The sequence below is a fragment of the Thamnophis elegans genome, unplaced genomic scaffold (genome assembly GCF_009769535.1).
Source record: "Thamnophis elegans isolate rThaEle1 unplaced genomic scaffold, rThaEle1.pri scaffold_89_arrow_ctg1, whole genome shotgun sequence".
In the NCBI taxonomy this organism is placed as follows: Eukaryota; Metazoa; Chordata; class Lepidosauria; order Squamata; family Colubridae; genus Thamnophis; species Thamnophis elegans.
Window position 1 is genome coordinate 52,817 of NW_022473913.1, and position 16,235 is coordinate 69,051.

General features: G+C 51.0%; 2 protein-coding genes across 2 annotated transcripts in view; both read right to left on the minus strand.

Annotated features, from left to right (window-relative positions):
* The window catches only part of LOC116523672 (adenosylhomocysteinase 3-like), a 53,873-nt gene extending 51,624 nt beyond the window's left edge, over nucleotides 1-2,249 (minus strand). The window contains exon 1 of the mRNA XM_032238799.1: nucleotides 1,868-2,249. Within this exon, the coding sequence (XP_032094690.1) occupies nucleotides 1,868-2,176 (309 nt within the window). The 5' untranslated portion in view covers nucleotides 2,177-2,249. The remainder of the gene's footprint in view (nucleotides 1-1,867) is intronic.
* A 6,947-nt stretch (nucleotides 2,250-9,196) lies between these two features.
* The window catches only part of SMO (smoothened, frizzled class receptor), a 28,777-nt gene continuing 21,738 nt past the window's right edge, over nucleotides 9,197-16,235 (minus strand). Inside the window, exons 9-12 of the mRNA XM_032238800.1 lie at nucleotides 15,708-15,893; nucleotides 12,892-13,040; nucleotides 11,496-11,630; nucleotides 9,197-10,234 (exon numbers count right to left, since the gene is read on the minus strand). Of these exons, the coding sequence (XP_032094691.1) occupies nucleotides 9,594-10,234; nucleotides 11,496-11,630; nucleotides 12,892-13,040; nucleotides 15,708-15,893 (1,111 nt within the window). The 3' untranslated portion in view covers nucleotides 9,197-9,593. The remainder of the gene's footprint in view (nucleotides 10,235-11,495; nucleotides 11,631-12,891; nucleotides 13,041-15,707; nucleotides 15,894-16,235) is intronic.

Sequence of the window (16,235 nt, forward strand, 5' to 3'; positions counted from 1 at the left end):
CGTTCATGCCTAAAATTGCTCTTCACTCTGAGCTAGAAGACATATTGGGGTGTAGAAAGGAAGCTTCTGAAATAACGGGGGTCCCTGCTCCCAAGAGGAGCCTGTCCATGCTTCCCACACAGAAGCCCCTCGGGCACAGCCAATGCTCGCAACAATGCCAAGCTGGGGGCCAGGAAGCAGGGATGCTTTTCCTTCAGAGAAGGTGCCGAGGGCCACACATGGCAGGAGAGGGGGGGGAGGCTTTGGCCACCCAGAGGGGGGTCACTCAAGGGGGCTACCAAGAGGAGGGGGGGAGAGAGACTGGTTTGATCTCAACTGGCCATGTTTACCCTGATTCCTAGGAGGAAGGAGGCTGCAAGACCCCCAACTTCTCCCAGTTGAAGGCTGCAGAGAACAACTCCCATACCCTCCCCAGGCTGCAAAAATCCTCAAACTGCCCCCCCCACTCAACACTGGAAAGGACCCCAACCACCGTAGCCTGCAAAGACCCTCAGATTCTCCCCCAGACTCCAAAGAAAGACCCTCAATGCCCCTCCAGGCTACCAAGGGCAAGACCCCCCCACAATCTCCCCAACTGCAAATACTCTCGACCCCCTCAAGGCTAGATCCCCCCGGTCTCCCCCCAGGCTGCAAAGACCCTCCTTCCTCCCACCCACCCCTGAGCCTGCAGAGAAGACCTCTGATGGCCCCTGTTGCAAAGACCCCCCACCACACCCCAAGGCTGCAGAAGTCAAGACCCCCAACCACTCCAGGCGGTGAAGGCCCCCCCCCCCCCGAAAGCTCCCAGACTCCAAAGAAAGACCCTCAATGACCTCCCCAGACTACAAAGAGCAAGACCCCCTGATCCCTTCCGTCTGCAAAGACCCTCGACACCCCAACTCCGCAAGTCTGCAAAGGACAAGAGCCCTGATTCTTTCCAGGCTGCAAAGACCCTCAACTCCAAAGAAAGACCCTCGATGGCTCCCCTGGGCTGCAAAGGGCAAGACACACACACACACACACACACCGATCCTCCCAACTGCCAAGACCCTCGATCCCCTCCCCATGGCCCTAGGCCCCTCCAGGCGGCAAAGACCCCCGAACTCCCCCACCCTCAGACTCCACAGAGCCTCAATGCCCCCCCCCCCGTCGGGCTGCAACCCCCCCCAAGGCTGCAAAAGGGAAGACCCTAGAACTCCCCCCCCAAGAAAGACCCTTGATGGTCCGTCCCCCCCCCACAAAGGACAAGCCCTCCCACCCCCCCAATTGCAAAGGCCCTCGCCCCCCTCCCCCCAAACCACAAGGGGGCAAGACCCCCGATCTCCTCCCCAGGCTTGAAAGACCCCCCCCCCCACCCAACACCAGGAGCTTCTCTGGGGACCCTCTCCCCTCCCCTCCCGGGGACTACAACTCCCATCATCCCCCAAGGGCGGGAGGGAGCCCTTCTGACAGGGGACGATGGGCCCTGTAGTCCCGAGAGGAGGCGATCCCCACTCCCCTCCTGGGGACTACAACTCCCATCCCCTCAACCCCCACGGGCAAAGGAGAAGGGAGGAGTGGGGGGGGGAATCCCCTTCTGACAGGGGACGATGGGCCCTGTAGTCCCGAGAGGGGGGCCGATCCGCCCTCCCATCCAAGCGACTACAACTCCCACCACCCCCAACGGGCAAGAGTGGGGAACCATATCTGGTAGCCCGGCGGGTGGGTGGGTCGGTAGGGGGGGGCAGGGGACGATGGGCCCTGTAGTCCCGAGAGGAGGCGATCCCCACTCCCCTCCTGGGGACTACAACTCCCATCCCCTCAACCCCCACGGGCAAAGGGAGGAGGGAGGAATGTGGGGGGGGGGAATCCCCTTCTGGCCGGGGACGATGGGCCCTGTAGTCCTTACCTTCTTGACGGTGCGCGGGGCCTCCGTGACGGTCCCGTCGGGGCTGACCAGCGCCTCGCCCAGCGGCCCTCCCGCCCCGTCGCCCCCGTGGCCGGCCAGCCGGAGCGGCGGCTCGCAGCGCTTCATGGCCGAGGCCTGGGGGGCTTTGGTTGCAGCCGAGCCGGGGGGCGCCGGCGCCGCTTTCTCGCTCGCCAAGGCCGGGCCGGGCGAGCAGGGCCCGGGGGCGGAGGCGGCGGGGGCCTTGTCCAGAGGCCCGGCCAGCTCCTTCAGCTCCACGGCCGGCGGGGCCGCCACCCGCACCGACATCATCCCCGCAGCCGCGCTCGGCTCGCCCGCCCGTCCGTCCGTCCGCCCGGCTGGCTCACCTCAGGCTGGACACGCCCACCGGGCACGCCCACCCCGCGCGCGGGGCACGCCGGGAAACGAGTCCCGCGCCCGCCTGGGCAGAGCGGCGCCCGGGCCTTCGGAGACTGCCGCTCCCGGCGGGCTTTGCGCGGGGGAGGAGGCGGCCCGCGCGGAGGCTCTTGGGAGGCGCAGTTCGGCGCTGGCAGCAGGGAGAGGCGCTTCCGGAGCGGCCGGACTGCAATTCCCAGGAAGCGCCGCGGCCTTGCTGGAACTCCATTGGGCGCTTGGGGGTGGACTGGGGGGGGGGTGCTTGGAAGGCTCAAGTGGGTGCTGGAGTTGGAGGACTGCCTGACCCATCCACCCAGGACCCATCATCCTTTCCCTTGCTAGCCTGCAAGGCTGATGGCCATCAACATCATCATATTTTCTTTCTTTCCGTTCTTCCTCTCTTCTTTCCTTCTTTCTTCCTCTGCCTCCTCCTCCACTTGTCCTCAACTTACAACCTCTTCTCCTTCCTTCCTTTTCTTCTCCTGTAATTCTTCCTCCTCTTCTTTATTTGCCTTCATTCCATCTCCTTCCTTCTTTCTCCCTTCTTCGTCTCCTCTTCTTTTTTTTCTTCCTCCTCCTCCCCCTCCTCCTCCACTTCTAGTCCTCGCCTTACAACCCCTTCCTTCCCTCTTCTGCTGTAATTCTTCTTCCTCCTTCCTGTTTCTTCTCATTTGCATTCCTTTTTTCCTTCTCTTCATCTTTTTTCTTTCTTCCTCTTCCTCCCCCCCTCCACTTGTAGTCCTTCACTTACAACCTCTTCTCCTTCTTTCCCTCCTTTTCTTCTCTTGTAATTTTTCTTCCTCCTTCCTATTCTTTCTCATTTGCCTTCATTCCTTCTTCCTTTTTCCCCTTTTCATCTTTTTCTTTCTTCTCCTCCTCCTCCTCCATCCTCCTCCACTTGTAGTTCTCGACTTACAATCTCTTCCCCTTCCTTCCTTTCCTTCTCTCTTCTGTAATTCTTCCTCCTCTTCCTGTTCCTTCTCCTCATTTGCCTTCATTCCTTCTTCCTTTTTCCCCTTTTCATCTTTTTCTTTCTTCTCCTCCTCCACTTGTAGTTCTCGACTTACAATCTCTTCCTTCCTTCTTTCCTTCCCTCTTCTCCTGTAATTCTTCCTCCTCTTCCTGTTCCTTAATTCCTTCTCCTTCCTTTTTTCCCTTCTTCTTCTTCTTCTTCTTCTTCTCCTCCTCCTCCTCCTCCTCCTCCTCCTCCTTCTTCTTCCTCCTCCTCCTCCCCCCCTCCTTCATCAAAAACCAGCCCAACCAAAGCTATTACAATCCTTGATTGTATAAACAGAAGCATCAAATCAAAATCACTGAGTGTATTAATGCCACTTTATAAAGCCTTAGTAAGGCCACAACTGGAATGCTGCATCCAGTTCTGGTCACCACATTACAAAAAAGAGGTTGAGACTTTGGAAAAAGTGTAGAGAAGAGTAAATAGGATGATTAAAGGCCTGGAGATTAAAACGCGAAGAAGAGCTGCAGGATTTGGGTTTGGCCAGATGGATAAGAAGATGGATATAGTTGGATCAGTGTTTCTCAACCTTGGCCACTTGAAGATGTCCGGACTTCAACTCCCAGAATTCCCCAGCCAGCATTCGCTTGGGGAATTCTGGGAGTTGAAGTCCGGACATCTTCAAGTAGCCAAGGTTGAGAAACAGTGAGTTGGATGGATAGTTGGATAGATGATGGATAGATGATGGATAGTTGGATAGACAGACAGACAGACAGACAGACAGAAACAGAACCAAGGGTGTGAAAAACATTAGCAAGGAATCTGGGAGACCTCGGGTAGATGTGTCTTTTTTTTTTTGCAAGATATAAAACGATTTGAAAACCTCACTCGCCTCGCATTTTCTCAGCCCTCTCTCTGTGGTCAATGAAATTATGTATTTATGTATTTATTTCCTCAACCATTCTAATCCACGCTGATGCTGAACGGCTTATAAAACCGCCTCTTGTAAGAGGATTAAAAATAATGCACGAGCACCAGGAGAAAAAAGGCATGAAAAGAAAGAACAAATTAACAGTTTTAGCAGAAAGAGGGAGATAATAAGATGTGACTTCTCTTTCTTCACCTGCGATTTCGGGAGCAAAGCAGAAAGTCCTTTACCCCAAAGTCAAATTAATTGTTTCCAGAAGTTTTTTTAAAAAACTTGTCCTTTTGCTCAACCTCTGGTTTTTTTTCCAGTTAAGGCTTAGCAGGAAGGTTACAAGACACAATCACTGCGTGTCACTCCCCGGGAGTGTTGAAAATGCACTCTGCACATGTTCTGAACCAAGGACAATTGCCACGATGCTTTCTAGGATCCTGTATATGAATAGGTGCTGGTGCCATGGAATTTAATCATTAAATTAGTCGAGGGAAAGTGCCCACTTTTCCAACAAGACGCAAGGTTCTAAGAACACCAAAAAATGATCGCAAAACTTGTGATGGTTTCAGGCAAGTAAAATTGACCTCTGGATTAAAACTTGTTTCTCAAGCTTGGCAATTTGAAGACTTCAACTCCCAGTATGGACTTCAACTCCCAGAATTCTTTTGTCTGTGTGTGTGTGTGTGTGTGTGTGTAATGCTCCCTCCCGTATTTGGGTATACCAGGTGCTTTGACATAACACTTAATCATTTCCTTGGCTCAGCTGATAAGGGAGGAGAGCTTGTGGCTTAGAGGCTAATACAACTCCCTAAACATGTAAAAACAGCCCAAGTTCGAATCCCAGTAAAGGTATGGTTAGCTGATGAGAGCTAAATAGCTTGGAATAGATCTATGCTAGTCTCCCTTTATTTATTTATCATCACAAATGCAACACAAAAACGGTTTCCTGCCTGGAAGGATCCTAGGGTGGAGCTGAAAGGCAAAAGGGAAGCAGTATGCTCCCTCCCATAGTTGGGCATATCAGGTGCTTTGACATAACACTTAATCATTTCCTTGGCTCAGCTGATAAGGGAGGAGAGCTTGTGGCTTAAAGGCTAATACAACTCCCTAACACGTAAAAACAGCCCAGGTTCGAATCCCAGTAAGGGTATGGCTAGCTGATGAGAGCTAAATAGCTTGAAATAGATCTATGCTAGTCTCCCTTTATTTATTTATCATCACAAATGCAACACAAAAGTGGTTTCCTGCCTGGAAGTCTCCTAGGGTGGAGCTGAAAGGCAAAAGGGAAGCAGTATGCTCCCTCCCATAGTTGGGCATGCCAGGTGCTTTGACATAACACACACACACACACACACACACACACACACACACACGTATGTATGTATATAAAAACAAATAAGTGATAATGTATTTAACAAATATGCAATAATATCAATCATCTTTGCAACGTATGTTATCTTCCATGATGGTATCAATCCCAGTGTCTGAATTCTGATCCCATGATCATACAAAGGTCATAACTCTGAAAAATGGTCATCCTAAATTTAATGCAGTTGTCACTTTTGAACTGTCACTAAATGAAACCTCGTAAGTTGAGGACTCCCTGTATAAATCTCTCTGTTTTTAAGGGAGTTTTGGCTGGGGAAGCGAAAGGCACAATTCAAACCCTGCTCTGCATTGCCACCTCCTGGCACAAATTTAGTTAATATTATTTTCTCCCCGCTTTTAATATCTGGCAGACTTTTATTTCTCTGGCTGCTCGCTGCCCATTTAATTCAGTTAAAAGATTTCGGAGTTGGGTCCGATTAAGATTTTGGGTTAAATCAGTTTTAACTCTCCTGAATTTAGGAAACGGGAAAAAAAATGTTCATGCCAAGACTTAACCAGCTGAATTCCAAATTAGTGAAATTCTTATTTTTTATTTTTTAAACAAAAACCAACTGAATTAACCCAAACTTCAAGAGAGACACAAAAACGGTGAATCCTGGGAACCAATGGTTTTCTTCTAAGTGTTGGGGACGCATTTTAATTTGCAAAAACAAAACATATAAGCATGACAGATAGTCCTCAACGTGCAAGAATTTATTCAGTGACCGCCTGAAGTTACCAAAAAAAAAAAAGAAGGGACTCAAAACTGGTCCTCACACTTACGACCGGCTCTCCATCCCTACGGTCACACCATCAAAAATCCTGATTGCACGTATTTGCAACGTCAACACATGTCCAGTTGGCAAGCGCCACAATTTGGATCATGTGACGACGTGGATGCTACAACCGTCATTGTGTAAAAAAAACGATCCTACGTCGCTTTTTTTCAGTGCTGCTGTAACTTTGGTCACTAAATGAACTGTCGTTAAGTCGAGGAATACCTGTGTATAAAAGTAGAAAAATCATCAGGAGGAGAGAAACTAACCAACTGGCACTCCAGATGAGTTTAATGGGTGTTGTGGCCCGCCGGCGGCCTGCGAAGGTGGCAGCAGAGTCAGACAGTGAGGAGGGTTGGGGAGGAACATGGGCCAGTCCCAGAGTCTGGGGAAGGCTCGGACGAAGGCTCTGCGTTGGAGGAGGGGGCCAGGGCCATCTGGGAGTTATGTGCTGCCTCTGGAGTCTGACATCGGTGAGGCAGAGGAACAGGGGGAGCCTGTTCCCAGTGTGCGCATGCGCAGAGCTGCCAGAAGGCAAGAACAGTTAAGACAAAAGGGGCGACTCGGGAGTAAGGCTTGGAGATGATTGATGCCTCCCATAAGACCTAAAGGAGGAGCAAACAGACGTGAGCCTTTGCAGGAAGCAATTTTGTTCGTTGTGGTCGGTTTAAACTCTGAGAACCTCTGTTTAACTCTCTGCTCCATTTGGCCTTGCAAAACTAATTGGCGATGAGGTCTCTGGCAGCATTTCAAGGGAGAGAAAGGTGGGTGCTTATCAGTGGTGGGTTCTGGATTCCATTCCAACCGTACCGATGTCAACCACACGGACGCGGGTAGCGTGTGCATGCATTGTAGCTGCAAATGCTTCCTCAATGCTCCAGCTGCTTGGCGGAGCATTGTGCAGGAGCTGTATGTGCCATGCGCATGCGCGGAAGCGCCGCAAGCTTTAAAACACAGTAAGGTAACACAGAGCCGAGGTGGCGCAGTGGTTAGAGTGCAGTACTGCAGGCCACTTCAGCTGACTGCTAACTGCAGTTTGGCGGTTCAAATCTCACCGGCTCAGGGTTGACTCAGCCTTCCATCCTTCCGAGGTGGGTGAAATGAGGACCCGGATTGTTGTTGGGGGCAATATGCTGACTCTGTAAACCGCTTAGAGAGGGCTGAAAGCCCTATGAAGCGGTATATAAGTCTAACTGCTATTGCTATTGCTAAGTGGGCCCTCCGGAGCACCATACCAGAATGGTACCGGGCTCCGGTACACCCATCCCGGGACGTACCGCCTGCAACCCACCACTGGTGCTTATCAGCCTTCCGCTGAAAGACTGTGGCAGACTTCGGACAGACTCTTCACAAACCTTACGCACTGTGAATGACCCTAATTCACAGCTGTTGAAATAAAGAGAGGGTTTTGGGGACTAAGCGTGTGCTTTTCATCGTCTCAGGAAGCCTAGGTGGGTTTAAATCCAGCCCCGAGATTGTGCCAAGATTCCCAAAGTTATCCACATTGCAAACCCTAAGAAATTTCTCACCAGAGATGATAAAAGGTTTAGATTTTGCCACCATGAAAAATTAAGACGAAAACTGTGCGTTATATATAGGTATATTAAAGAAGAGTAACAAACCTGGAAATATTTTAACATGTTGCTACCGCCTCCTTCCATTCAACCCACCTGTATGCTTACTCCACGTTGTAATTCCTATCGCCATCTGGTCCTACCAGGGGGAAGGATGAAAATTAAGACTACAAGTCCCATCAAGGTGCATGGGGAGGTAGAGGCGCAGCACGGGGGTGTGGGTTCTCCAGAGGTTTAAGGCTTTCAGACGGAGTTCAAGGTGACCTCAGAAAATGGTTCTTCTACTTAGCTGTAGAGTTGACCTCATGAAGACTTGAGAAGTTATGGAGAAGATTCCAACTGTCCTACAGAATTCTACGAGGAGCTTTGAACCAGAGATGGGGATATGTTAAGGTTGGATCTCAAGGTCCATCAGGAAGCAATGGTGGACACAAGACTGAGTTTGAAGATCAAAGGTATGGTGGACTACCAGGGAACATCCAGATGGTGGACATGGCGTCCCTCAACCTTGGCCACTTTGAAGATGGGTGGACTTCCAACTCTTCCATTCAACACAGCCTGTCTGCTTACTCCATATTCCAATTCCCATCTCCATCTGGTCCCACCACGGAGAGGTTGAAGGTGAACATTACAAGTTCCATCGCTGGCTGGGGAATTCTGGGAGTTGAAGTCCACCCACCTTAAAGGGGCCGGGCTTGGGGAACGCGGACCTAACATCTGGTGGTTGGAAGGAAGGAAGGGAAGGGAAGGAAGGAGAGAGAAAGGAATGGAGGGAGAAAGATGGATGGAAGGAAGAAAGCAAGGAGAGAGAAAGGAAGGTAGGGAGATGGAAGGAAGGAGAAAGGGAGGGAGGGAAGGAGAGAGGGAAAGAAGGAAGGAGAGGACAGAGATGGAAGGAGGGGAGGAAGAAGAAAGAAAAGAAGGGAAGGAGGGAGATGGAAGGAAGGAGGGAGAAAGGGAGGGAGGGAAGGAGGGGAGAGGGAGGGAGGGAAAGAAGGAAGGAGGGGACAGAGATGGAAGGAAGGAGGGGAGGGAGGGAGATGGGAGGAAGGGAGGGAGGGAGGGAAGGAAGGAGGGGAGAGGAGGGAGGGAAAGAAGGAAGGACGGAGGGGACAGAGATGGAAGGAAGGAAGGAGGGGACGGAGAAGGAGGAAAGGAAGGGAGGAAAGAAGGGAGGTAGAGAGATGGAAGGAAGGAAGGAGAAAGGGAGGGTGGGAGGGAAGGAGGGGAGAGGAGGGAGGGAGGGAAAGAAGGAAGGAAGGAGGGGTAAGAGATAGATGGAAGGAAGGAGGGGAGGGAGGGAGAGTTGTGTGTGGGGGTCCTTGGTGCTCTCTGAGTTTGGTTGTTTTTTCTTGCAAAGGTTTCATGACCCAACTAGGTAGCATCATCAGTGCGGGCGGGGTGGGGGTGTGGACCTTCTGCAGATAGTGATGCAGAGTCTTCCTCATTCTGGACGTTAGAAAGTTTCTTGAGGTTCTCCTCATACCAAAACGAGAAGGACAATCCCACCCAGGGTCTTCTTGAAGAGGTCCACAAGATGGAGAGGGGGGAGGGGAAGGAAGGATGGTCTTCAGAGGGTGCCCAAGGACAGCCCCTCCCAATGACCTCTCTCGATCTCCTTCAACGTGATGGGGCAGCACCCCAAAGACGGTCATGAAGAGGCAGCCCCTTCCCCTTCTTTCTACCAGTCCCCCCTATGGCTGATCAACCACCAAGCCAAGCCATTGGAAGCCCCCCTCCGTTAGAAGTCAGAGTCCAGGTCCACCAACTCGGCGTCCATCAAATTTGTCCGGGAATGGATGGGGGGCAACCCACCCTTCCTGCCCAGAGGTGGCTGTGCCCCATAGATGTCACCACCCAGGAACAAAGCAGCTGAGCTCCTGGGGGGAGCAGGGAAGGCGGCCCCCCGAAAACACGCCGGCTGCGGTCTGGGGAACAGCCACGCTGCATGTTCCGGTCCCGTTTCCTCGGGACCCCCGAGATCGGGGCAAAAGGGGTGGTTGATGAGATCCGGGGGCTTGTTGCGCCGGCAGCTGCCAGGGGGACAGTCCCGGGACAGTCCAGCCAGGGGGGCCTCCCGCTGCCGAGGGGCTCGGGGTCTCCATTCGGGGTCTGCTCGAGACAAAAGGACATCATCCAGAGCCTGGCTCTGCTGTGGGTCGGCGACAAAACACTTGGTTTGTGGGAGCCGGGGCAGGCGTGGGACGGAGCTGGGCCCTCCCGTGGTGAAGTAATTTGGGGCGCAGGTCTCGGCCGCCGTCCCGGAGGGGCAAACGCCCTTCTTCTTCCTGTGCTTCTTTTTCTTCCGTGACGGTTTCTTGGCCCGCCGAGAGGAGAACTCGCCCTCCATCAGCCAGTGACTGGCCCTCTCCTCGGGGGGCACTGGAAAAAGAGGGGCAAATGAGATACAGGAAGATAAGGTGGAAAAAAAGAAGTGAAAATAAAATGCAGATAGATGATTTCACTGGGATTTACAGTCACAAAGGAAAATTGGCAAAGGGGGAGATTTGGTGGCGCAGTGGTTAAATGCAGCACTGCAGGCTACTTCAGCTGACTGCAGTTCTGCAGTTCGGCTGTTCAAATCTCACCGGCTCAGGGTTGACTCAGCCTTCCATCCTTCCGAGGTGGGTAAAATGAGGACCCGGATTGTTGTTGGGGGCGATATGCTGACTCTGTAAACCGCTTAGAGAGGGCTGAAAGCCCTATGAAGCGGTATATAAGTCTAACTGCTATTGCTAATGCTATTTACCAAAAAAGAAACCGCAAAAGAGTAAGGAAAGGAGGAGAATAGGGGAAACCCTGGGGAAAGTCACTACAATAATAAAAGTAAATACTTCGTTTGTTTAGTGACGGTTTGAAGTTACAACAGCCCTAAGAAAAGGGACGGGACTGTTTTTCACACTTACGACCATTGCAGTCTCCCCCATGGTCACCACGATCAAAATTTCGGACACTTGGCAATTGGGTTCATATTAACGACGGTTGCAATGTCGCTGGAATCATGTGATCCCCTTTTCTTGACCTTCTGACCAGCCCAGCCAATGGGGAAGCCAGATTCGCTTAACAACCAGGTTACTAACTTGACACCTGCAGCGGTTCACTTAACGTGGTGAGAAAAGTTTTAAACTTGGGGGGGGGGGGGAGAAAAACCCACTTAATTAGTCTGGTTTAGCAACAAAATTCTGGTCTCAAACTGTGGTCGTAAACCGAGGACAACCTGCACAGTTAATTTTCATTCCACCCTGGTATAAAGGAAATCAAATTTAGTTTTTGTCCAGGCATTGCCTATTTGCGGAGAGAAAATCTCTCCCTCCTTCCCTCTCTCTCTTTCTCTAATGCACACACACACACACACACACACACCCTGGAGGGGTGACCTTTCCAGGTGACCCCTTCCCTGAAGAAAGCAGAGGAATGTCCCTCTGTATCCCAAAACTTTCCAACCCAGGAGTATTCATTACAGGTGGACTACCTGTATTTCCAGTGTTTGGCCAGCAGCCGGCAGCAATGAGTCAAGATAGAATGGACACCAATGGATGGAATGCTACATTGCCCCAAAAAAGGTCAGCTTCCGGTGGCATTCAAGCTCTTTTGACAGCCCAGCCTGACCTCCTGCCCACCCAACCTCTAAGAGAACCGTTACCTGGCGTGGCTACAGGTGTAACAGAGACATCCTGAGAGAGGATGGCGCCTCTCCTGGCTACCATCTTGGTCACATGTTGCGCCCAAGCCGAGGACATGTCTCCCGAAGGCTCGCTGAGATCGAACGCCAAACCGGCTGGAAACGGAAACAAATATACTTTAATTCAATTATCAAAGCGGGAGGCGTTCCTTTTCGTCACTGTTCATCTACTACAAGTAATCAATCCTCAATGCACAGCCACAGCTGAGCCCCAAAAGGAGGACCAGTACTGTCAGGTCCTTGGCGGCTTCTAAGCGTGCTGATTTTCTTGCCGACATTTCGTGACCCCACTAGGGAACATTATCAGTGCTAGAAGGAAATGCACTTTGATTCCTGTTTATATAACGCCACTCCCTTCCAGCTCTGATGATGTTCCGTGGTCAGATCATGAAACGTCTGAAAAAAATCCAAGTTCTGAGTATCAGGCCTGCAGCCATCTTTTCTTTTGGGTCTTTGGCCTGCCACTTTCTATTCTTCTACTAGGCATTTTCTATGGTGGGAAAATGGGAGGGAGGGTTGTACAGAGTTAGATGCTATGTAGCCATAACAACATTCTTTCTAGAAAGTCAAGGTCATCCTTTGTCTCTTGTAACTTATAAAGCCCTTCATGGTATTGGATCTGGGTACTTGAGAGACCGCCTGCTGCCAATTACCTCCCACAGACCCATTAGATCTCACAGGGTCGGCCTCCTCCGGGTGCCATCTACCAGCCAATGCCATCTGGCTATTACCCGGGGGAGGGCCTTCTCTGTGGCAGCTCCGGCCCTCTGGAACGAACTCCCCGCAGGGATTCGGACCCTCACCTCTCTCCGGGCCTTCCGAAAAGACGTCAAAACCTGGCTTTGCCAGCAGGCCTGGGGGTGATGAGTTCCCTCCCCTCTCGACATGTATGGTTGTGCGGCTGTTGCCTATTTTTATTATTTGTATTTCGTTTTTATGTTCCCCTTTCCCCCGTTTGAATTGTTCGCCGCCCTGAGTCCTCCCGGAGAAGGGCGGCATACAAATAATAAAATTCTATTCTATTCTATTCTATTCTCTGCACCTGGCCGGATCTGGATGGGTGGAACTGCCAGAATGGCAGTGGGAAATTGGACCATGGGGTGGACTTGTATGTGGGGGTGGGGGGGGGGGGGGGGAGATCTTGAACTTTCAACTGGGTGGGAAACCGGGAAGCTTTCAGATTCGGGTTTCCCCAGATGTGCCAACATGTCACTCTTAAATAATTGGAACTTTGAGGAATCCTTTGCCTCGGACTCTGATTTAGTTTTGGATGCTGTTTGGAACCCGGACACCGAAAGCAATCGAGGCGCCCACGGAACAGGCGTCCTCGCTTTTCCCTCCTTCCTCCGGGACGTACCGACGGGCCCCTCATGCGAGACGGTGCGCAGGCTGAAGGAGAGCTCCTGCTCGGGGTTGTGCTGCAGCTCCTTCCTCCTGGAGAAGGCTTTGGCGATCATCTTGCTTTTCTTGATCCTCTTGGGTTCGTTGCTGCTCCGGCCGGTCAACCTGGAGGAGAAGAGGACATCAGAGGCCTCCGGACCATGCCCCACCACTGACCCACAACCTCTGGGCAAGCAGTTAGGGCCAGGCTGTGCGGGATGGGCGCGGACAGGAAGATCCCGTCTTGTCGATTTGTTATTTCAAGCATCCCATCCTCCTTCTGGTTGTCTATCAGGATTCTCCATCGTCCCTGGTCCTGGTTGTCCCCAAAGTGTTTTTTTTTCAAGAGGCAACTGCTTTTTTCTTTGAAGAGGTTTCGCTTCTCATCCAAGAGGCTTCTTCAACTCTGACTGGATGGTGGGGAAGGGAAGGATTGATACTCCTTGCAGACAGCTGGTCATTTGCATCCTTTTAGAGCTGTGCCTCTCAACCTTGGCCCACCTGAAGATGCGGGGACTTCAACGCCCAGAATTCCCCAGCCAGCTCTGCTGGCTGGGGAATTCTGGGCGTTGAAGTCCCCGCATCTTCAGGTGGGCCAAGGTTGAGAAGCACTGTATAAGAGGGTCGTTGAGGCCACTTGGAGACTTATCTGTGTCCTCAGGGTCACCTGAGTGCTGCAAATGGGTATGGAGGAAAAAGACTGTCCTGTTCCCAGAAGGCTCCACACCCATTTCCATCACTCAGGTGTACCTGAGGACACAGGTAAATCTCCAAGTGGCCTCAAAGACTCCGTAAAAGGATGCAAATGACCAGCTGTCTGCAAGGAATATAAATCATTTCACTGAAGTCACGTGAAGTCTCTTCCAAGAAGCTTCCTCAGTTCTGACTTAATGGTGGGGAATGGAAGGATTAAAATTCCTTGCAGGCAGCTGGTCATTTGCATCCTTTTAGAGAGTCCTTGAGGCCACTCGGAGGTTTGTCTCTGCCTTCAGGTCCACCTGAGCGGTGCAAATGGGTGTGGAGGCTTCTTGGAATTGCACAATCTTTTGCTCCACACCCATTTACACCGCTCAGGTGTGCCTGAGGATGCAAACAAACCTCCAAGTGGCCTCAATGGCTCTGTAAAAAGGATGCAAATGACCAGCTGTCTGCAAGGAGTATCAATCCTTCCATTCCCCACCATCCAATCAGTGCTGAAGAAGCTCCTTGGATGAGAAGTGAAACGTCTTTAAAAGAAAAACCTCCAAGTGGCCTCAACGACCCTCTAAAAGGATGCAAATGACCAGCTGTCTGCAAGGAATATCAATCCTTCCATTCCCCACCATCTAGTCAGAGCTGAAGAAGCTTCTTGGATGAGAAGCGAAGTCTCTTCAATTATATAGTAGCAAGAGCCCCATAAATTGCAAAAACGTCATATACAGGAAGTCCTCAACTTACAACAGTCAATTTAGTGACCGTTCAAAGTTACAGCGGCGTTGAAAAGTGACTTATGAATGTTGAAGCATCCCCACGGCCACGGGGTCAAAATTCAAAGGCTTGGCAGCCTGAGTTTCATATTTACGATGGCTACACTGTCCCTGGGGTCATGGGATCACTTTTGGTGACCTTTTGACGATGGGGAAACCAGAGTCACTCAACAACCATGTCACTAAGTGAACAAGTTGCAGTGATTCGCTTAACTAGTGAGGCAAGAAAGGCCCTAAAAGGAGGAGAAGAAAGGAGAAAGAGAAGGAAGGAAGGAAGGAGAGAAAGGAGAGAAGGGGAAGAGAAAGAAAAAGCAAGGAGGAAAGGAAGATAGAAAAAGGGAAGGGAAGATAAAAAAGGAAATAGAAGGGAAGAAAAGGAAGATAGAAAAAGGAAAGGGGAGGAAGATAGAAAAAGGAAAGGGAAGAAAAGGAAGATAGAAAAAGGAAAGAGAAAGAAGGGAAAGGAAGATAAAAAAAGGAAAGGAAGATAGAAACAGGAAAGGAAGATAGAAAAAGGGAAGGGAAGGGAAGAAAAGGAAGATAGAAAAAGGAAAGGGAAGAAAAGGAAGATAGAAAAAGGAAAGAGAAAGAAGGGAAAGGAAGATTAAAAAAGGAAAGGAAGATAGAAACAGGAAAGGAAGATAAAAAAGGGAAGGGAAGGGAAGAAAAGGAAGATAGAAAAAGGAAAGAGAAGGAAGGGAAAGGAAGATAGAAAAAGAAAAATAGAAAAAGGGAAGGGAAGGGAAAAAAGGAAGATAGAAAAAGGAAGGGGAGAAAGATAGAAAAAGTAAAGAGAAGGAAAGGAAGATAGAAAAAGTAAAGGGAAGGTACAAACATAGTCCCAAACGTTGGGGAGGAGGAGGAGGAGAAAGAGAAGAAGGAAGCTGAGAAGGAGGAAGAAAAGATGGAAGAGAAGAAGGAAGAGATGGGAGAGGAGGAGGAAAAGGAGAACAAGAAGGAAGGGGAGGAAGAATGAACCGGAAGGAAGAAAGGAGAGAACAGGATGAGAAAAAAGAATCAAGAAAAAGGAGAAGAGGTGATAATCGTAGAGGAGGGCAGAAAAGAAAGGAGGAAGAGACGAAGAGAGCGAAATAATGAGGAGAGGAAGAATGCTTGCTGTACTAGCCTTGATTGGTCACTATACAAATGGCTGTAAGGACCTACCTGTAGGGGTGTGGCCCTTGGGACGGACGCCTCCTGCCTCTTCCCACCATGGACTTGGAGAGCTCCTTAATCCAACACCCCCACCACCACCCCCAAATCCCTTTGGGACTCCAACCAGCTCCCTTCCCCGTAAGGCACCATATCCCTCCAGCATCCCTCTGACCTGCCCCAGGTGCGCTTCCAGATGAGCAGCGTAGCCTTGGTCCACACCCAGGTGCTCATGGAGATGCCGGTGCCGAACATAGCGAAGAGGTTGATCTTCTCCACCAGGAGGCTGGGACGGTTCTTGATCTCACACTCTGGGATCGGCTTGTTGGTCTGGGTGGCGATGGTCACGTTGGCCTCACACCTGCAGCAGGTGAGACCAGCGTGGATTTTGTTCTGACCGAGGCAACCTGAGAGCCTGAAGCCAACTCCCTGTTGCCCCGACAGAAATCCCTAGTATTTGGTCTGTGAATTCTGCTCCTTCACCTCCAGCAATGTCTTTCAAGGGAGGATTTACGGTCACAGACCTTATCTGGCCTTGGAGAGCTGCCAGGCTGATAGCTGCAAAACTTGGCAAGGAGCCTCAGAGAGTCACGAACCAATGAAGCGAACTGATTGTCTCCTGCAAACTCCACTCCCCTGTCGCTCCTCTTTTATTCCCACTGGGAGGGGCCATTCACCGTCCACCTGTGGCCTCACTCCCAAG